The sequence below is a fragment of the Protopterus annectens genome, chromosome 5.part0, assembly GCF_019279795.1.
Source record: "Protopterus annectens isolate FY-2018-M chromosome 5.part0, PAN1.0, whole genome shotgun sequence".
NCBI lineage: Eukaryota > Metazoa > Chordata > Ceratodontiformes > Protopteridae > Protopterus > Protopterus annectens.
This window is the reverse complement of record NC_056735.1, coordinates 737,967,186-737,988,687: the sequence shown is the minus strand read 5'-3', so window position 1 is coordinate 737,988,687 and position 21,502 is coordinate 737,967,186. Positions and strand designations below refer to the sequence as shown.

Below are 21,502 nucleotides of genomic sequence, written 5' to 3'. Positions count from 1 at the left end.
GTCATGAGGACAAAATTACCAACGTGAAAAATTCTTCTAAACGAAATTTAAAAGTCATGTTGCTAAACGTTTGGTGTCTTAACATGAAACTGCACTCATTGCAAGCATTCCTTGCCCTGGAAGATGCTGACATTTGTGCAGTCACTGAAACCTGGTTCAAAGCTGCCGAGAGCACCGCAGCCTTACCAGGTTACTTGTTCTACCATATTTTCAGACCCCAAACAGAGGGCTAAAAACTAAAGAAGGTGGAGTTTCAATATTTATCAAAGACATACACATCTCCAGGCTGTTCAAACAGTATGATGCACAGGAGACACTCCAGGTGCAGTTAACTGTTGACAGAACACCTATTCAAAATCATAACTAGCTACAAACCCCCAACGATGACTCAGGAGGCCCACTCCACCTATCTGGACTTGCTTGAATCCATCAAGATTCAACCCTCTACCCTGACCCTAGGTGACTTTAACCACCCAACCATAGAGTGGAAGACCTATTCTAGCTCAAACAAGAACACCCAGAGATTCCTCAGCTTCAATGCCAATGCACTGGATTAGCTGGTCGACACCCCCACAAGAGGTGAAAATATGCTGGACCTGGTACTAGCCAACATGAGTAGCCACTGTAGCACCCCTACACCGTCATCCTCCTTGGTAAGATCTGACAATAAAGTAATCACTTTCAAAGTCACCATCTCCTCTGACCCCCCCCCCCCCCCTTGCCAGGGTCAAACAAAAAACTTTTCCAAAGCTGACTACAACCTACTGAGAGCAGGTATAAGCAGCTTCACAGCCACCATCCTTTCAGTTGGAACAAGTACTTACGTCCTAGCCTACACTAAAAAACTATATAAGCACCTATATAGCTGCATGGACTCAGCAATAACTGACAGGACCAAATCATCTTCCTCAAGGAAGAGTAAACCTGTCTGGCAGACAGCAGCAATAAACAGACTCTTTATAATAAAAGGAAAAAAATTGCTGTCCAGGACCAAGAAGAAGCAGGTGCCAAGTTGGAAGAAATCTCTCCTTTGTCTGAACAAGCAAATAAGGTCACTGGTGAAATCCTCTAAGGCTAACTTCGAGTCCAAATTGGCCACATCCACTAAGGACAATCACAAGGCCTTCTTCACATACATCCGCAATCTCAAAGGTAACTCCCAAATCTGCTTTGTACTGGTGGTCAAGAATACCACATACACAAACTCCATAGATATAACCAACCTGCTGGCATTCAAATTCAGTGAAAACTTCACCCCCTTGTCTCTCCCATCAGTGAACCAGGAGCTCTTTAGCACCACACACCCTCCCCTCATCACCAGGGAGCAGGTTATTAATGCCCTCTCAAAGGCAAAAAATGCAGCCTCCATGGGACCCAACAACATCCCTGGCTGTGTCCTATATTAACTCAGACATAAGCTCCCAGCACCACCAGGCAATCCTATTCAAACAAAGCCTTTGCACCGGCTTCATCTCAGCAGAATGGAGGACAGCCACTGTCATCCCTTTACACAAAGGTGGAGCATCCACCGACCCAGGCAATTATAGGCCCATCAGCCTACACAGCTTGATCTACAAGGCCATGGAACACATTACCATGGACCTTATAAACAAGGATATTGGCAATCTCCAAACGCTTGATCCCACACAATTTGGTTTTGTCAGGAGGAGATCTTGCCCGTTAAACTTGGTTGCCTTCTTCAAAACAGTCACCAAAGCCATGGATGAGGGGAAGACAGTGCACACCACCTACCCTGAACTAGCCAAAGCCTTTGACACTATTCCGCACTCGGGCATAACAGATAAACTCTCCCAGCTAGGCATCAACACATATGTTACCAGATGGGTAGCTAACTGGCTCACTGACAGAACCCACTCAATCAAAATAGAGGAAGCCACCTCTAGTAGTAGACCCATAACAAGCGGCATACCCCAAGGATCAGTCTTGGGGCCTCTACTGTTTGAGATATACTTTTCTGAGGTGCAAGCCAAAACCAGTGGTCTGTGGCTGACCAGGTTTGCAGACAACTGCAAGCTGGGTACTGTCATAAATTCTCCTAGTGATGTGAACATCCTCCAAGAGGGTCTTACCCAAACTAATGACTGGTGCCAGAAGCAAGGCCTCAGACTGAATGCCAAGAAATGCATCATTATCTCCTTTGGGGAAAATGGTGTCCCCACTAATTATCACATTAATAATAATGTACTAAGCACGCAATCAGTCGTGAAGGACTTGGGCACCCAGGTTGATAGCAGCCTGACTTTTGACCACCATGTTGGTTCCATTGTACGGAAGGCTTTCTACATAGCCCACCTCATAAGTAAGGGTATTTCATCCAGGAACAAGGAGGTCATAACATCCCTGTACTCCTCCCTTATCAGACCAACTATCAAGTACAATGCCCCATTCGGCATGTACCTTGCCAAGCACATACAGCAGTTGGAGTAACCACAGAGGTTCCTGACCAGGAAAATCCAGGGTCTCAAACACCTATCTTATACAGATACTGTAGGTTAAAAACCCTGTCCCTCTACTCAAGTCTCATGCAGACTTGTCAGAGGTGACCTGTGTCTGGCATAGAAAGCTGTCTCAGACTCAGCCTTGATGGAGTTGCTGCATATCCGTAAGTCAAAGTCCACTTGCACAACCCACACGCAAGGTCTCAACCTGGTCTGTGACATTAACAGAACTTGTTGGAGGGATAGATTTGTGTCTCAACAACTCCCTCATTTGTGGAATAGACTCCCTCCTCATATCAAGCAGAGTACCTCACTAGCCCTCTTTAAGAGGAACCTGGACAAATGGATGGGAAACAGAAAATATACTCCTGGGATCCCACCTGTGCCCCTGCTGGACAAAGAAAACAGGTGCTGACTTTGTGGGAGCATGGGTGAAATTCTTGGCTAGACTTACAAGGGCCTCTGGGCCAACAGCCTAGTATCATCCTATGAACCTATAAGACACTCCATCCTCTCTTTTCATATATCTACTAAAGTATTTATGAAGCCAAGCTATCTGCCACCCTTCTGAGAAAGGTTCTCATGGAGGGGTTCTCAGGACGGAAGGTATACACTGTCCTCAGAATGACACACAGGATGTTACTACTGATCTTTTAAGCCTGTCTCTGATATCTGACATCAAAGAAAGTGCTGGCTCTGGACAATGCCGTATGATGTTTCAGTCAATCCTGGAATGATACGGACCTGGATGGATGGGCCAGCTTTAAGTGGTCAACTATCTTGGTCAGTTAAAAAAGATTTGGTATACAACTCAAAGCAGGCAGAAAACATTACTTCTAAAAACAAGAAGATCCTGCAGGTCCTCTGAGAACCTCTCAGCTGACCCAACATACTCCAATTTAGGAGTAATGGGTTATCCTCAAACTGGGAACTTCAAGCAAAAGACTACTAGTATCACACACTGCAAAGTCATAGTTGCATCGGATGAATAAAAAAAAACAGGGTAATCTCATGGGCAAATCTGGTCACTTTGGTATTCTTCAACATAAGGAGAAGCCTATCAAGACTCAGTTACTGAGCTTCATGAATGAAAGACCGCTTAATGTTTCTTAAGGAGCAGACCATCTAAAGAGACACTGAGCAACAACAAAAGACCTGCAACAATCCCTCTAATAATGAGTCTGCATTGGTCTCATCTTTGGTCAGTGCTCTTTGGACTAGGAACCTTTCCAGGACTAATTATTTTTTTTTTTGGAGGAGGAGAATGAATGATTCTTTATGACAGTGTCATCACTCTGTCAACTCTGAAGTTTCACCTTGGTTTAAGAAAGACTTCCACTTAAAAAGCATGTTAAAAATGCCAAGCTTGTCAATAAAAAACTTTGCAGTGTACTGTATTCATGGCTTAAGCAAGGCATAAAGCAACTATGTTTACCTTGAGTGGTCATTTTCTGATTGCACTGGCACTTATGAAATAGGTCTTCAGACTTTTTCATAGCCCAACAAAGATTTTGAAGTAAACATAGTAAATGTTCTAGAAAATAACAAATTTGTCTCTATCCTATTTTAAAATACTGACAAGGCATCAAATTACCATCTGTAAGTAAACATGTCCATAATTAAAATGCTAAATATTTAGACAATTTAAAGTTGCTCACTGAAAACTCCCCGATATGCTTAATTAACAAAAGAAGGTCCAATGACAGGTCACAGTTTGCAAAATTTAAAAATAACACACTGTGCAACATAAAAAAATTGAGATATCGCAACTATGTGCATCATTATACCATTAAAAGTTGTAATGAGATTAATGCATTTTTTAAACATAAAAAACAACAGGTAATATGATAAATCAGTATTTTTGTTTTAGTTCTATTTTTTTTCTCAGTCTTCAGAGGGGTAACACTGAAAATTGAGTGGATATTATTAAAGAATTCCAGTAACGGGTGCTATTGTACACCTGAAGGTACTCTACTTTAAACAATGCTTTACATTTCAAGAGCATGTTACATTACAGGTAGCTGAAACAATGAAACATTATTCTTAATTGTTTTTGTATAATTTCACTGGTGGCTTTAGATCATGTGATGCTTATTTATTAATTACTTAAATGATGACACTTTGTCCATTTACTCAGGTTTGATGAAGTCTTGCTAGATGCAAAAGGGGAAATGCTCATTGTGGTAATAAATGTTCCATTCCTCTATATTTGTCTGTGCTGGACTGTTATTTTGTCAGCTCTCTAGGGAATATTAAAAGTACTCTCACCAAGTGAGCTCAATACTACCTCAAACAAGAAATAAATGATGAGGGCTAGGGCTGCAACCTCTTTATTGAGGATCTTCCTCTACTGACAATGATGGCAAGATAACAGAGAAGAGGTGGACTCATGTTGTACAATGCTGAAAATTATTTTACTGAAGAATCTTCCAAAACTGAAGTCCACAGCGGCATGTACAATTTCACAAATATACTTCTGCTGACACAGACATAAACCACGGACTCTAAATAAAAGAGTATGAGGCCAAGCCTGTACGCGTGCATGTAAATACATACACTGCTGATAGCCAACCTAAGTAATTGTAATTATTACATGCAAATTTATACTGCCAGTGTAGTCAAACAAGTGAATTTATTTTTCTTCTAGTATGACAGAATAAACCTGTTTAAACAAGGTGAGACAGATAACGCCTAACTTACATATATGTTGTAGATCAATGTGTGTTGCATGTATGTACCTTTAAGAAGCTATCCAAGGGCTTTCATAAGTATATAAATACTGAGCACATGCAAGTCTGACTGCCATTTTGTAGTTAGCTGTTGAAATGTAAGCATCTATGTAAGGTCTGTCTGTTAACCAGTTTGTTCATATTTTATGAAGCTTCTATCCATCCTGATGTGTTTCTATGTATTAAAGCATCTAAATGAAACACCCCGCCTGCGTGTCATCTATGTTAGAGAAGGACAACAACATGGTGTCAGAACTGGCATGTCTAAAAGGACTTGGTGCCAGAAATGGCATGGCTAAAGGGCATGAGGCTAGAGGTGGCATGGCTAAAACGACTTAAGGCACTTGCTTGGAACTGGTGGATTATACAGCAGTGAAACATCCATACAATGCGCATACTTCGCAAAACAGGTCAGAAACAAATTTCAGATATTAAAATTTGCTCAGCACTGCTTCTTATTCACAAAATAGGAAACAAGGCATACAGAATGTTCTAAGCAATATTTGCATAAACCAATATGTACATTATTGAAAAAATATTCAAATTACTCCAGAAAATGTTTGAAATAAAGTCCGAATTGCATAAAATTAATAAAATAAGGAGAAATAAAATTTTTCAATACGTGCATAATGAATCTGTATTTTTCGTATTAATGAAAGATATCTGAGTTATCAGAAGTGTATAAAGTGTTCACACAGAATACAGCCATTACAGAGCATATTTCGCAAAGTACAGTATTTTGAAGAGTTTATTGTGCATCTGAATGTTATTACAAGCTCACAGAACAGTTTGTTCATGCATAATTACAAGGGCCATATTTTCAGTGCATTTGTACATACTTTGTGGGCATAGCAGATGGATTTCGAAAACCCAGTGCACTTGTGTTTAAAAGTGATATTGCTGAAAACTGGAGTGTATCTGATCAAGAGTATGACATTTTCATACAGGCTGTATTTTTTGATAAAGATGACCGTACAAAGGTATTTATTCTGCTTAATTCAGCTGGGTCAGAAGCCACTGAAAGGGAGCATTTATTTGTGTATGCACCTGCTATCTATACCAAAGAGGGGGAAAACAGTCATACTGCTGTACCGGCTGAGTCAAGGGAGGACCCAGAGTGCTCAAAATTTAAATTTTGGCAAATGTGTAACACCCTGATAAATGTTACAATGGAAAGGCACTTATTTTACACAAAGGATCAAAGGTCTGGGGAAACTTTTGCAGGATATATAACTGACCTCAGAAATAAGGCTAAAATGTGCAGATTTGGTGACTTAAGGAATGAGATGATGAAGGACAGACTTGTGTGTGGAATACAAGATGCTGTGTGAAAGATTTTGCTTTCTGACAGTGATTTAACTTTGAATAAGGCCATTGAGATTTGCCAGATACAAGAGCTCACAGAAAAGCACACAAATATGCTTACAAATTAGAGTAGCTCTAGAAGGCACAGTGATAAAGCTCATGTTGCAAATAAGCAGCACATGGTTAAAAGAAACAGGCCCAAGCACATGGCAGCAACTGTAGAACCTGCAGCACTCAGTGGTAAACCCCAGACCTTTCTAGCAAATTCCAGAGATTGCACAGTCTCAGTAAAGCATAAGAGTGAGTCAGCAAACTCAAAGCATGGGACCCAGCCTAGTTTCATTGCCAACTGTCGTAACTGTGGTGGAAGTCATGAATGTAAAAGCGAAAAATGTTTAGTTTTTGGTCAACAATGTAATAAATGCAATAAATGGAATAATTTCAAAAGTTTTTGCAAATCAAATGGCCCACATTATTTTATTAAGAGGGAACATTTTAAGAAATGAGTTGATTAACTGGAAAGCTGAAATCCTACTAATCCAACTGCTACAACAAAATTGCCAAATTCGCCATAGGGGCATCCTACCGTAGTCACCACTGTCTCTCACTTGCTGAACTGGGCTGGCTTGAACTCCCTCACCTCCTTCAATGGTATCAACTCTCACTCGCCCACAAACTAGTAAACCATCCACTAAATGTCCCATCCCTCCAGAATCTACTCCAACCCTATCACACCACCAGACCACTAAGATCCAGCAACAAAAATCACTTGCAGATCACTAAAGCCAATAACTCTGCTGGTGAAGCACTATTCACTTTCACCATAGCCAAATTATGGAACTCCCTCCCACTCACAATTACCTCCATGCCATCATGCACCCACTTCAAAACTTTACTAAAAGCGCACCTAAAAACATGCTGGCTATGCCCTTGCAACTCTCACTCTAATATCACCCACCCCATCCAAACACTACCTTTCTTTCCACTCCACTAACTACCTTGATTATAGCAAGCTCAGATACTCATAAGCCAGTACTTATTATACAGCAGGTACTTCTTCTTGTAACATTTGTTAATGTCTGTTATGTACTTCACAGATAAACATTCTAGTTGTCTACTGATGTACTATGTTCTTCATCTGTAAATATGTTGTAAGTAATTGCTATGTAAATTGTTAATCGCTATGTAATCCAATGTAACTACTGCCTGTTTATTTTAACTGTGGAGCTTTTCTCCCCGGGCCTCCGCTGAAAATGGACCTACGTCCAGTCGGACACTCCCGGTCAACAAATATAAATTAATAAATAAATAAATAATCTTTATGTTGATAGTGTGTAAGTGCTTCATTAAGCAGTCAATGCAGAGGATTTAAGGGCAAAGAATTAAGTATTTTGTACTGTTTGGAAAAATGGCAAACCCACAGAGCTCAAACCTAGTAAAGGTTTCAAGTGTAATGTATGTCAGCAGAAACATTTGCTAGTGTGTGTAATGGTGAAAGGCTTAATTTGGCAAGGTGTGCAAAGCTTGTTGTTTACGAAGGTGAAGAAATTCAGACTGAAAACCCAGTTCATGTTCATCTGCTGGAAGAAGCTACAACTTATTATTTTATGTGGTCAACAGGCATGTCCAGTCATTATTAGGAGTACTGATACTGATGAGTATTACGGCTCAGAGACGGTTTGAAAATGGGACTGCTTTCATTTAATAAGGAAGTTTACCAAGTCATCTTAAAAGACTACTACTCTATTTCGCCCAGTACATTTTTTCTACCTACATTGATCTTTTCGAAGACAAACTAGGCAAGCTGTCTGTTGTGTACTCCATGAAGTTAGACCCAGAGGTCAGTCCAGTTATCGGCCAGCTCAAAAAGTTCCAATAGCCATGCAGGACAGAGTCAAAGCCAAGCTAGATGAAATGGTGCAACAAGGTGTGATTTGTCCAGTTGCAACTCCAACTAAATGGGTATCTTCCATGGTGGTAGCTCATAAGAAAAGCTCAGATGATCCACAAGATATGAACAAAGCACTAAAAAGACCTCATCATCCAATGCACACAGTCGAAGAAGTCGCAGCCTTTATGCCAAATGCCACTGTTTTTTCAGTCTTAGTTACAGAGAGTTCATTTTGGCAAATTCAGCTTGACAAAAAATCCTCATTGCTCACTACTTTCAGTACTCCGTTTAGCTGGCACAGATTTTTGAGAATGCCATTTGTGACAAATTCTGCAAGTGAAGTCTTTCAATGTGCAATGGAGCAACTTTTTTCTGGGTATCCTTGTGCTATTATAGTAGATGACATACTAGTAGGAGGTAATGGTGAAGATGAACATGACAGAAACTGCAGAAAAGTTCTAGAAAGGGCACATCAAGTGAATCTTAAGCTCAATCCACAGAAATGTAAATTCACACTAAAAAAAGTTACTTATGTTGGTAATTTATTTACTAAGTACAGGCCTATGACCAGACCCTTCTAAGCAAACAAATGCCAGCTCCAGACAATATTCAAGCCCTGCAACGTTTTCTTGGCATGCTCAACTATCTAGGCAAGTTTATTCCAGACTTGAGCCACCTTTCAGCATCACTTAGAGAGCTGACATGTAAAGATGTACCCTGGTCTTGGTTATAGCAACAGCAAAGAGCATTTTTTTGTCCTGAAACAGAGAATTGCTAGTTCACCAGCTCTCAGATACTATGATGTTCACAAGCCAGTTACACTTTCCTGTGATGCTTCGAAAATTGGTCTTGCTGCAGTCATTCTACAAGAAGATCAACCTGTTGCCTGTGCAAAAAGAACTCTTACCCAAACTCAACTACACTATGCCCAGATTAAGAAAGAGCTTTTTGCACCTGTATTTGCATGTTTGAAATTCCATGATTATGTTTATGGTAGACCTAACCAGATCGAAACAGACCACCAACATCTAGTCACTATCTTGAGAAAGCCTATCCATTCAGCTCTAGCCAGACTCCAACGTATGGTGCTGAGATTGCAAAAGTATAATTTCAATCTTGTCTACAAGAAAGGGAAACTTCTTCATCTTGCTGATACATTGTTCAGATCACCCAGAAACACCACTGAACAGCATGAGAATTTGATTTTGAAGTCATAGAAGTGAGAAATTTTTCTTCCACACGTCCTGATGAGGTAAAAGATTACAATGCCACAGATCCACTTTTACAGAGATTCAACCACTTTATCAATCAAGGATGGCCATCAAAGCAATCTAGTTTACCTCAAAAAGTGCAACCTCATTTTACAAACAGAGATTAGATTTTGTCCAACAAAGGTATCATTATGAAAGGTCCAAAAGTAATTGTTACAAAGTCCTTGCAACAAGAGTACATTATTATCTTGCATAGTGGTCACCGAGGGACAGACTCTACCAAAAATAGGGTGAGAGAGCAGCCTTCTATGTCGCAAGATATTGAGACAGCACTTTCATCTTGTCCTGTGTGTAATAATACTAAGCCATGTCAACAGAAGGAACCACTTCAGTTAAACCAGATTCCCAGACTACCATGGTCGAGTCCACACAAAGTTATTTCTGACATTGGCACCCAGTTTACAAGCCAACAGTTAAAAAAATTTGCTGCAGAATGAGACTTTACTCATGTTACAAGTAGCCCAGAGTTCCTGCAGTCAAATGGTTTGGCAAAACGTGCAGTTCAAAGTGCAAAACAGTTACTTGAGAAGTCAAAACGAGATAATAGTGATATTTTCCTGAATCTCAGAAATGGTCCTCGTGATAAACATCTTGGTTCATCTGCTCAGAGACTTCTGTCGAGACAAACCAGAGCCACATTACCAATCAGTAGTCAATTGCTGGTTCCGTGTGTCAAAAATAACAGGTCAGTGAAAACTAATCTATTGAAGAAGCGTTTAACCCAGAAGTCCTACTACAATAAAACCAGTAAATCCCTCAATACATTATGAGAAGGAGAAATAGTAAGGATGCAAACATCCAGAGGTTATGATCGGATTGGTGTCATGAAGAGTATATGCCCACAGCCGAGATCATAGATTGCAGAATCACAAGGAGCAGGTGTCTGAGCCTATACCACAGCATATAGCCTGTGACAAAGATTCTATCTCAGAGTGAGTTGTCTAGTGCTACAATTCCAGAGGAAGTTCCAGAAGACATTCCCGCTAAATTTGGTCCAGACTGTTATGTTACAAGATATGGTCGCATTAGGGAAACCACCGTAAAAAAATTCTCCAAAGCCAACTTCACACATCTTAAGACAGAAGTGGCAAACTTCACGACACCCATGCTGACGGACAATGGAGGTACGACAGCTGAATCCTATACAAATGCACTTTATAAGCACTTACACGAGAGTGCATGGATCGTGCAATCCCTAACAGAACCAAGATGCTATCCTCTAAAAAAAGGAAGCCAATCTGGTGGTCCCCTGCCATAAACAAACTCTACAACAGAAGAAAGAAACTGTTGCAAAAAAAGAGTAAAATCCCGTGATTGGAGGAACTTCCTGGTCAGCCTCAGTAAGAAGCTGAGATTCCTCATAAAATCCACCAAAGCTAGTTACGAAAATAAAATCGCCACTGATTCTAAAGACAACCACAAAGCATTCTATAGCTATGTCAGGAATCTCAATGGCAACACTCAGATCTGCTCTGAGTTACAGCACAATGGCACTAAATATACAGAACTAACTGATATTGCCAACATCCTGGCAGATAGGTTCAGTGCTAACTTTACCACTACCACTCTCTCACCCCCTAAAGGGCCCATCTCTATACCGGAAGAATGCAAAGTTCCTGTAATCACGGCTGCACAGGTAAAAAAAACCCTCTCCAAAGCCAAGAACACAGCATCCATGGGACCTGACAACATCCCAGGCTACATTCTACACGAACTACAGAACGAACTGGCACCCCACCTAAGTACCATGTTCAATCATAGCCTCACCTCAGGCTATGTGCCCACTGAATGGCGCACAGCAAAGATTATCCCACTCCACAAAGTGGGAGCCACCACGTTTCCCGGGAACTACCGCCACATTAGCCTGATGAGCCTGGTTTGCAAGGCTATGGAACGTATCATCATGGAACTTATAAACAATGACATTGGTAATCTCCAAACTCTGGACCCTACCCAGTTTGGGTTTGTAAATGTCAGATCATGTCTCCTAACCCTGATAGACTTCTTTGAAGCGGTCACCAAAGCCATAGATGAGGGTAATGTGGTTCACACAGCCTACCTAGATCTTGCCAAGGCTTTCAACACCATCCCCCACTCTGGAATTATAGATAAACTCACTAAACTAGGTATAAATCCCTATGGCACAAGATGGGTTGCCAACTGCCTCACTGACAGAACCCACACTGTGAAAGTAGCAGACTCTAAATCCAACTTCAGACCAGTAACAAGTGGAGTACCACAGGGTTCAGTCCTGGGTCCTCTCCTGTTTGGTATCTACTTCTCTGAAGTACAGGCTAACACAGACGGTCTTTGGCTAACAAAGTTCATAGATGACTGCAAACTAGGAGCCATAATCAAAACTCCTAACAATGTGGACATCCTACAAAAGGGCCTCAATGAGACAGATGCCTGGTGTCAAAGCCATGGCCTCAAGCTCAATGCCAAAAAGTGCATTGTCCTCCCTTTTGGTAAAAACTCTGTACCCATGAACTACCACATAGGCGGTAGTCTACTTAACACCGAAAGTGTGATGAGACCTTGGGAAACAGGTGGACAGTAGTCTCTCCTTTGATAATCACATCGCCACAGTAGTCAGGTCCGGAAATCCTTCTACGTGGCACACCTCATCACAAAAGGTTTCTCATCCAGGAAAAAAAGAGGTCATTGTTCCCCTCTACACATCACTCATTAGACCCATTATAGAGTATAACTTTTGATATGTAACTCACAAAGGCCACAGAAATACTTCACAAAGAGGATTACTGGCCTCAAACAGATGCCCTACGCAGACCGTCTCAAAAAACTCCAGCTTTACTCTGTTGCATATCGCCTGCTCATAGGTGATCTCTGCCTAACATACAAAGCTATGTCAAACCCAGAGCTGTTGGACATGCTCCACTTAAAGAAATCCCAATCCATCCAAGCTACACACTCTAGGGACCTAAACCTTGTCACCACAATAAACAGAACATGCTGGAGGGATAGATTCCTGTCCCAGAGACTTCCCATACTCTGGAACAAACTACCTGTCTATATCAAAGAAAGCTCCCCATTAGCACTCTAAGAAAAATCTTGATGATTGCATGGGAGATAGAAAATTCACCCTGGGGATCACTTCTGTGGCTCTGCTCAACAGGGGCACTGGAAAATAATTTTCTTGAGTGGTGAAAGCCAGGGTACCGTTTGGCTAGGCTTATATAGGCCCTAGGGCCAATAGCCTAGTACTTACCTATGAACCTATCTCTACATCCTGTAACAGACACAAAGCAACTTGGACATGAACAATGTCTATTATAATGCATGTCTAACTTTAATATTGTTTTCTCAAAGGGCAATCTTTTGTACATCAATGTGTGTGTATGTACCTTTAAGAAGTTATCCCAGGGCTTGCACAAGTGTATAAATACTAGGCATGTGCGAGCCTGACTGCCATTCTGTAGTTAGCTGTTAAGATGCAAGCATCTATGTATGTAAGGTATGTCTGTTAACTAGTTTCTTCATATTTTATGATGCTGCTATCCATCCTGATGTGTTTCTATGTATAAAAGCATCTAAATAAATACCCCCGCCTGTTTGTCAACTGTTAGAGAAGAATGAGCAACATATGTATAGCGAGAATCAGAGATCCACTTAAATCATCAGGTACATAAATATTTGAAGTACTGATGAAATAGCATAAACTTGTCAGAGATAAAAAAAGAAATCTAACGGCAATTAAACAGGAATACAGGTAATACAGTCTTGTTACCTCTGATGATCCATAGTTTTATACATGTCAATGAAACCCCAAAACACAGAAAGGTGCAGATACAAGCAAACATAATGAATCACATGCACGCATACCATTATGTCATGTGTAGACAGCAAAACTACACAGCTCTGGTGTACAGTTACAAATCAGAAAGGTCAACAATGCCAAATGAATTATCTGGAATTATCTGGAAAGTAAGAAAAAGAATGCTCTCTTTTCAGAATATTGTAAATATTAGCTGTTCATTACGAGATGCCCAGCTATTTAGGTTGGTATTGTTTGAATAAACATTATATCTGCACTCTACTGCATTAGATTCATAACTCAAGAAAAGAGCCAGCACATACTTTGACCTGAAGCTTTGCATCCTTTATTCGACCATTCCATGCTGCAACAAACTTGAGGCTATCCATTGAGCAGCCCATAACTCTGTGAAAAGATACAGAAGAAAACCATTCAGTGTGCTGAAATCAATTTTACTTATAAAGCTATATTTCAAATTATGCTTATGAAAGCATGTTAAAGTAATATGTGAAGAAGTGGCACACCCAGTTGTCTACCCTATAACCGCAGTTAAAAAGCTGGACAATGTAGGTTCAAGCTATTTAGATAACTTTAAAAGCATTTAATGAGCAGGTTTTATATGTACAAGTAACAAGTGATAAGCTCCATGAAATTGACTAGTACTGGGTTTGACTGCTTCAGCTTCCATATCCCGTTTTTATGATGGACATAAAGTCATCTAACTACTAAAATGATTTTCAGCCACCATGCAAAATGGCACCAGTGTCAGGTGCAGCCCTCTGACAAAGGAAGGTAAACCTGAAATGCAAGGTCTTAAAATCTGCATTTTGAAAGAAATAATGTAAAATAAACTGGATTTACTACAGGCAAGGGGTGCTCAATTCTTGTATGTTACATATCTGGTTTCTGAAGATGTCCACTTAAGAATTTCTTAAAAACAATGGCTTTTCAATTTTGGTAGTGAAACAGAACTTTATTATCAAATACCCTGAAAGAAATAAAAAATGGGGCACAGGTGAGATACATGGGAAACATGTACAATATTTATGACAAAAGAGGTGGCACTCCCACTAACCAGGACAAATAAGCTGGTTAACGATAAAAAACAAGGAAAATCAGAGGGAGTTAAGCCAGGAATTCAAGGCTTCTGAAACATCTAGGAAGACAGAATAAACCAAATGTCTTTCATCCACTGCTGGGAACAAAAAAAGACAGCTTTGATGTGCAGGACAAAGGTTATCATTAGTATGCACACTCTGCTGCTTATTACAGGTGAGACTGAGGAAATTTGGATACTCCATCAGTAATGTTCATAAACCAATCCTCAAATGCCTGAAAAGGTGAAAGATGAATGAAACTACACTACATTTATCCACAAAATAGTGATGCTAGAGTCTGCAGACTCTGCAAGCATTCAACAAAGTCTTACTATGCATGGCTTAGCAGCCCTCTGGCCATAATCATTGCTTACATGCAAAACTTCCTTGCAGCTGACCTCCTAGAATAAGTCATCAATCTGCTAAAAAAAAAAACAGCAGTGACTTATCTCCTATAGAAAGTCATCAAAATGCTGAGTGTGGATATGAAGATTACACTCTTCAATGTATTCTTAGTTTTACTTTAAAGCTAAGAACAAAATGTCTTGATTATAGTGTTCACAAAAGTAGCAAATCTGCCCCAATTTTGCTTTCCTGGTACACAGACCTTGGTATAACCAAGATATGTTGGGTGCTAATTAACAAGCGTCAGAATTTTGTAGGCATACATAAGGTAATGAGTCACATATACAAAGCATACTGACAAATAGTACTGCAGTAAACAACACTGCCTGCTGACAGGTTAGCAAAAGTAAAATCAATGAAAGACAAGTAACAGCAGTTAAATATGCAGCAAAGCACTTCTGTATCCCTCACCGTGCTGTTTCTTGGCGTAAAGCATTCAAAAAAGTATCAGGATGGAAAAGTTCTGATAGGTCAAGCGTGTCTGACAGCAATGTCTGTTTTTCTGCTTTTTCAACCCAGTTCTAAAATAAAGAAAAATACATAAAGAAAAATAAAAGAAGCAGCAGTTACTGTTTAAGTTACAGGGCAAATGTATGGTCTGCCAAAGGATTAGGACAATACATATGTTTATTCTTGCACAGAATATAAAAGAACAATACTTCCAAAAGCAGAAAGGATTACTTAGAGAAGGCAAAGCATACAATAGGAACGAAACAGAATGGCAAAATCAGAGAATACATTCACTAATTAACATGATTTCACATAACTAAATAGAATAATACACTTAACCAATAAGTGTCATTTGTTTTAACTAGACTGACACTTCACGTACCTTCCACCTAACACTATATTTGTTATTTTTGTCAAATAAGTGCGGCAGGTTATTCTGTCTTTAGCACCTAGAAATACATGAGATAGTGACAGCGAACAACCTGGAAAGTTGTGATGCACTTATAAAATAACAAAGAATTCAAGAAAATTCAGCGAGGAATAAACTAGTTTACTTGAGACACTAGTGTAGAGTATAAACGTTGCACCTTCATCATCACTGTGAACAACCCTAGCATCATCCTTAGTGGTTGCAATAAAAGATTAAAAACAATGGGCCCTATAGTGCAGGATAATATGTAAGAAAATGACATTCTTTTCTTCTGTGTTCTTCTAGAAGCAGGATATACAGTGATCTAGCACTATCCAGTGAATGTGTGCATGTGCATATACACACATACATGCACACACAAAGTGACATGATGAGGACATGACTAGGACTTAGAACTACATTGCATTTTGACCTCAATGAAAAAAAAAACTTAGATCTTGTTTCCCAAATGGCTCTATATTCACCTCCAAATTCAAATCAGGAGTAATAGAATATATCCCTTGCTTCTGTGGTTGTATAATGTATGCTGAAGGAAAAAATGAATTTATTATAGCATGCCAGACCTTAGACTTTTGAAACATTTTCTGCTGCAAAGTGTGCCAGCTGTTTTTGAATGAAAGCTCTGTGATGCCCAAGTTGCTATCCTGTCTAAAGCAGTGCAAAATGCAGACAAAACTGAAAGTGGACCACAAAACCTAAGTTGAACACATTCAAGGCAAGAATCTGGTAGTGAACCAGTTCATGAAAAGAAGCTCCTAAGTAGGATAAGGTCATAATGCCAACAAACTGGTTAAGAGACTACACTAATCTAATTCTCATTATCCAAATGAAGGTCTCACTGAAATTTATAATAAGGTGACTGATACAAATGCAAAGGCATGACAAATAGGTGCTTAGGAAATGCCAGAACTGACAAACTGGAAAACAAAGAAATTAGTTGGAACATGCCCTGAACTTGTGTCAGTGGCACAATAAGTAGCACACCTGCAGTTAGTGCAGAAGGATGGGGGTTCTATTCCCACAACTGGTAGACTGATGATTGACACTGCAGTGCAGCATAAGGGGGAAGGGGGTATTGCACTCCTGTGTGTGTTGTACCTTCAGATGAGATGTCAAACAGAAGTCCCATCTGCTTGAGTTGGTGGTAGCTCAGGTGGATGTAGAAGATCCCACTGCACCAATGGAAGAGAACAGGGGAGTTCCTTGATACACTAGCTAGACTTCCCATAGTATTAAAAGTAAAAGCCCAGGTCTGCCTTGAAAAGAGGCTGTTAGCCTAGTGGGAATAACCAAACCAACAAAGGATAAATAAATACATAAAAGTGATAGAAGTATCTTGGAGGGCCTTCCATCTGTATCTGAGAATAACACTTCAGACAGGCTGTTTATACTCATCATGAATAAACAAATTATGCAGGTGATATGATATGGGTTGGTACAATCAATTGTGATCTCTAAGGAATTAAACAATGTGAAGACAGTATTCTTTGCCTTTGAAGGGTATAATCATCAAAGTAGTTCAGGAAAATGATTAGTGCAGAAATATCTACTTGTCAGAGAGAGGAATTATCAAGAATTCCAGTACAAAAAAATAAGTTATGACTTACCATAATGTTCCATCTTTGTTGTCGCTCTTCATCTATTCTTGACTTGTGGGTATGGTTCCGATCCTTGGAACTGATTAGGCTGTTATCCAGCTTGCGTCAGCCAAAAAAAATCTCTCAAGCTACTAGTCTACCCACAATGCCCCTCTCTACATTACCTCAGATCGAGTTTGCAGGCTTATAGAAAACATACCCTAACTCATGCCAGAAGCCATGTCCAAAGTGTATCCCTAACAAGGAAACCCAAGACCACATGTCACTCCAGCAGAAATCTATAGGAGGGGGCATATGTGAGGTGGGGACACAAGAATAGATGAAGACTGACAACACAGATGGAATGTTATGGTAAGTCATAACTTCTTTATCTGATGTTGTCAGCCTTCATCTATTCTTGACTTGTGGGACAGAGTCCCAAGCTACCTGAGATCCTGGGTGGCCCTATGAAGAACATTTCTGAGAACCATAGAACCAAAGGAGGCTCTTCCCCTGGAGACTATATCCAATTTGTAATGAGTGATAAAGGTATGTGGAGAAGCCGATGTCGCAGCTGTGCAAATTTCTGACATGGAAGCTTTGGAATGAAAAACAGCTGAAGTCACCATAGCCCTGGTACAATGTGCCTTCACTGGCATAGGGAGTCTTAGATTCTTTTTCATATAAATAAAAGAAATGCAATCCCTTCACCATCTTGAAAGAGTAACCTTAGAGACCAGTTTGCCCAAGGGCATGCTTGCAAAAGACAGAAATAATTGGTCTGTCTAAACTGCTTGGTTCTGTCCAGCTAAAAATGTAACTGTGTATGTCCAGGAGGTGCAAGCAGTATGTGCCTTTATTTGAAAAATTTGGGAAGAATACAGGCAAATCTATAGATTGATGCTGGCCTCTGAAATCACTTTAGGAAGAAAGGACGGGTTTGTTCTGAGTGATACTCTGTCTTTATGGAAAACTAGATAAGGGGCTTTAAAACATAGAGCCTGTAATTTGGAGACTCATCTCACAGAGGTGACAGCTATAAGAAGCAACATTTTCCAGGAAAGAAACTTTAAGTCACAGGTAGCTGCAGGTTCAAATGGAGGTAATGTAAGAGGACTGCAATATAAAGGTCAAGTACCATGGTGATAGAGGATCCTTGAATGGGGGCTTTAAACGAATGGTGCCCTTAAGAAAAAAACATACAAATCCTGTAGGAGATTAAGGGCTGATCACCGAAACTGTTACGAAAATTTGAAATAGCTGCTAAGATAACCTTAATTGTGGAAGCAGGAGCTCCTTTACCAAAGATGGTAGCTAGAAACTCTAGAAGTTTTTTCTGCTGGTGTTGAAAAAGGATCCAAACCATTATCACAAGCCCAGATAAAAAAATCTCTTCCATTTACTATGGTACAGATTCCTGGTGGATGGTTTATGGGATGCCAACAAAATATCTCATATAGTAGATGGAATGTCATTATGCCTGGCGATTAATAGAATTGGAGAAAACAAGCAATCAGCTTGACAGTCTGTAAAGTGGGGTGCACTAGTCCCTGAGGATGGGACAGAAGGTCCAGAACTGGGTCCAGAATCCATGGACAGCGAAGTAGATGAGGCCAAAGAAAGGGAAACCATATTTGTAATGGCCAGTAAGGTGCAATAAGGATTACTTTGCTTCTCAACTGAGCTGATTTGTTGAGAGGGATCAGAGGGAATGGGGGAAAGGCATAGAGGAGGGGGGCCAATCGAGGAGAAGAGTGCCTTTTGGGGACTCCCCCTGAGGGGGAATTAGGGCAAAGTAGCTCCTGCACTTGTTCAGGGGAGAACAACTAGGTTGCAGGAGGTTAGAGACCACTCTTGAGGCATCAGGATGCATCTGTTCAGTTTGTCCGTGATCACGTCTGAACTCCCTTGGATGTGCATTGCGACCAGAAAGTAGTTGGACGTTATAGCCCACTGCCACACTCAAAGGGTTTCTTGACACAGCGGGTAGGACTTGGTTCCCCCCTATTTGTTGATGTACCAGACTATGGACATGTTGTCTGATTGAACAGCTATCATTCCTTGAGGTAAGGCAGACAGAAACGCTTGCAACACTAGAAGCACTGCTCTCAGCTCTAGAACACTGATATGCAGATTGGCCTCGGAAGGGGACCAAGTGCCTTGGACTGTATTCCCAAGATAATGCCCCCCACCCCATCTGGGAAGCATCCGTGGTCACTATGGCTTTGGGATGTGGAGGGACAAAAGGATGACCTAAAAGAATATCTTTGGTCTGCATCCAACAGGATAAGTTGTTTTTGCATTGGCTTGCTATAAAGATTAGGTGATCCATGGGGTGGGTTAGAATAGATCATTGATTCGCAAGCAGCCACTGAAGAAGTCTCATTTGAAACCTTGCCAGTGGGACTAACGTAATCGCTGCTGCCATGGAGCCCAATGCCTGTAGAATCTGCAGAGCAGCTATTTTGCTCGAATGAAGAATAGAATGAACCTACGATTGCATTTTCTGCAACCTGTGATGGGGTAGCGATATCGCACACAGGACAGAGTGTTGAGACAAGCTCCTATGAATTCCATATCCTGAGAAGGGATTAGTTGAGACTTCACAAGATTGACCGTGATGCCCAATTGTTGAGATAGCTCCAAAATGAAATCCGTTGTTTGTTGAGATAGATGCCTGGTGGAAGGGGCGAGGAGCCAGTCATCTAGGTAAGGAAACACTCGGAATCCGTGCAGCCTGACGTGAGCTGTGACTGCTGCCATACATTTGGTAAACACCCTGTGAGCTGTGGTGAGACCAAAGGGCAGCACTCTGAATTGGTAATGACTGTCTCCTAACCAGAAGAGGAGAAACTTTCTTGAGTGCTTGTCCATCTTTATGTGGTAATACTCGTCTTGAAAGTCGATAGAGCACATCCAATCATTTTCCTCTAAGAAGGGGAGTAATGACTGAACCGGGACCATCTGGAATTTTGACTGCTGAACAAATTTGTTTAGAATGCTGAGATCCAAAATTGGTATCCAGTCGCCTGTTTTCTTTGGCACTAAAAAGAATCATGAGTAAAATCTGGATCCTACTTGGTCTGCTGGGACTTCTTGGATGACTCTTTTTTTCTAGCAACTTTTTAATTTATTTCATTTATTTTACATTTGTTGACCGGGATAGTCCAACTGGAGCCATGTCCATTTTCAGTGGCGGCCCGGGGAGATAAGCTCCGAGTTATCAGATACAATAATACAAGTAAAACAAGAGTACATAAGTAGTATTACCAAATAATACATTGGCAGACATGAGATACACCTGGTTATAGTCAGGAGAAAATTAACAAAAAATAGTTAGCTGGGTTATTCACGTTCATGTTGAGAGTTACCCGGGCTTGTTGCAGTGGCAAAGCCAGTTAAATGCCATATGTTGTTTGAGTTTAGTTTTAAATTGTCCTAGGGAGGAGAAATAGAAGTTATGTTCTTACCATAACATTCCATGTTAGTTGTCTTCTTCTCGCCTTCTTCTTGCTGGATGGATGGGTTCGGAGCCGACCTCGGCTCCGACTCGGCCACTCTAAAAGCTCGAGAGTTGGTTCCACCGGCTCGAGGCTCCCCTTATATCCCACAATGCTAGGCGAGAGTTACCTCAGATCTCGTTTGTAAGCTAACCCCAGCTTATAATAGTAACAGTATAACTGTAAAACAGAATCCACCTCTAACAACAGGAGGAAAGAAGGGTGACCTACATCCTGAACCAGGAAATATGCATAATAGCATATGTCTAAGAAAGAGGTGGTAGAAAGAGAGGTCAAAATCACAACTCCTCTAGGTCTGTCCAGGCCAGGGGGAAGGAGGGTGGGCGAAGAAGAAGCGAGAAGAAGACAACTAACATGGAACGTTATGGTAAGAACATAACTTCTATATGTTAAGTTGTCTATCTCGCCTTCATTCTTGCTGGATGGGACCGCCCCTAGCACCTTGTCCCGGTGGCCTAACGGAACAGACTCCTGAGAACAGTGGAACCAAAGTTAGCTCTATGCCTAGAAGCTAAATCCAACTTATAATGAGAAATAAAAGTGTGAGGAGTAGCCCAAGTAGCCGCTGCACAAATGGTGTCAATAGGCAGTC

The 21,502-nt window shown here is 40.7% G+C and overlaps 1 protein-coding gene across 2 annotated transcripts in view; it reads right to left on the bottom strand.

Moving 5' to 3' along the window:
• DYNC2H1 (dynein cytoplasmic 2 heavy chain 1) overlaps window positions 1-21,502 on the bottom strand; it is a 6,555,988-nt gene that overhangs the window by 104,287 nt on the left and 6,430,199 nt on the right. For both annotated transcript variants that reach the window (XM_044072582.1, XM_044072581.1), the window contains 2 exons: window positions 15,344-15,453; window positions 13,754-13,835 (listed from right to left, as the gene is read on the bottom strand). In XM_044072582.1, coding sequence (XP_043928517.1) covers window positions 13,754-13,835; window positions 15,344-15,453 — 192 coding nt within the window. The remainder of the gene's footprint in view (window positions 1-13,753; window positions 13,836-15,343; window positions 15,454-21,502) is intronic.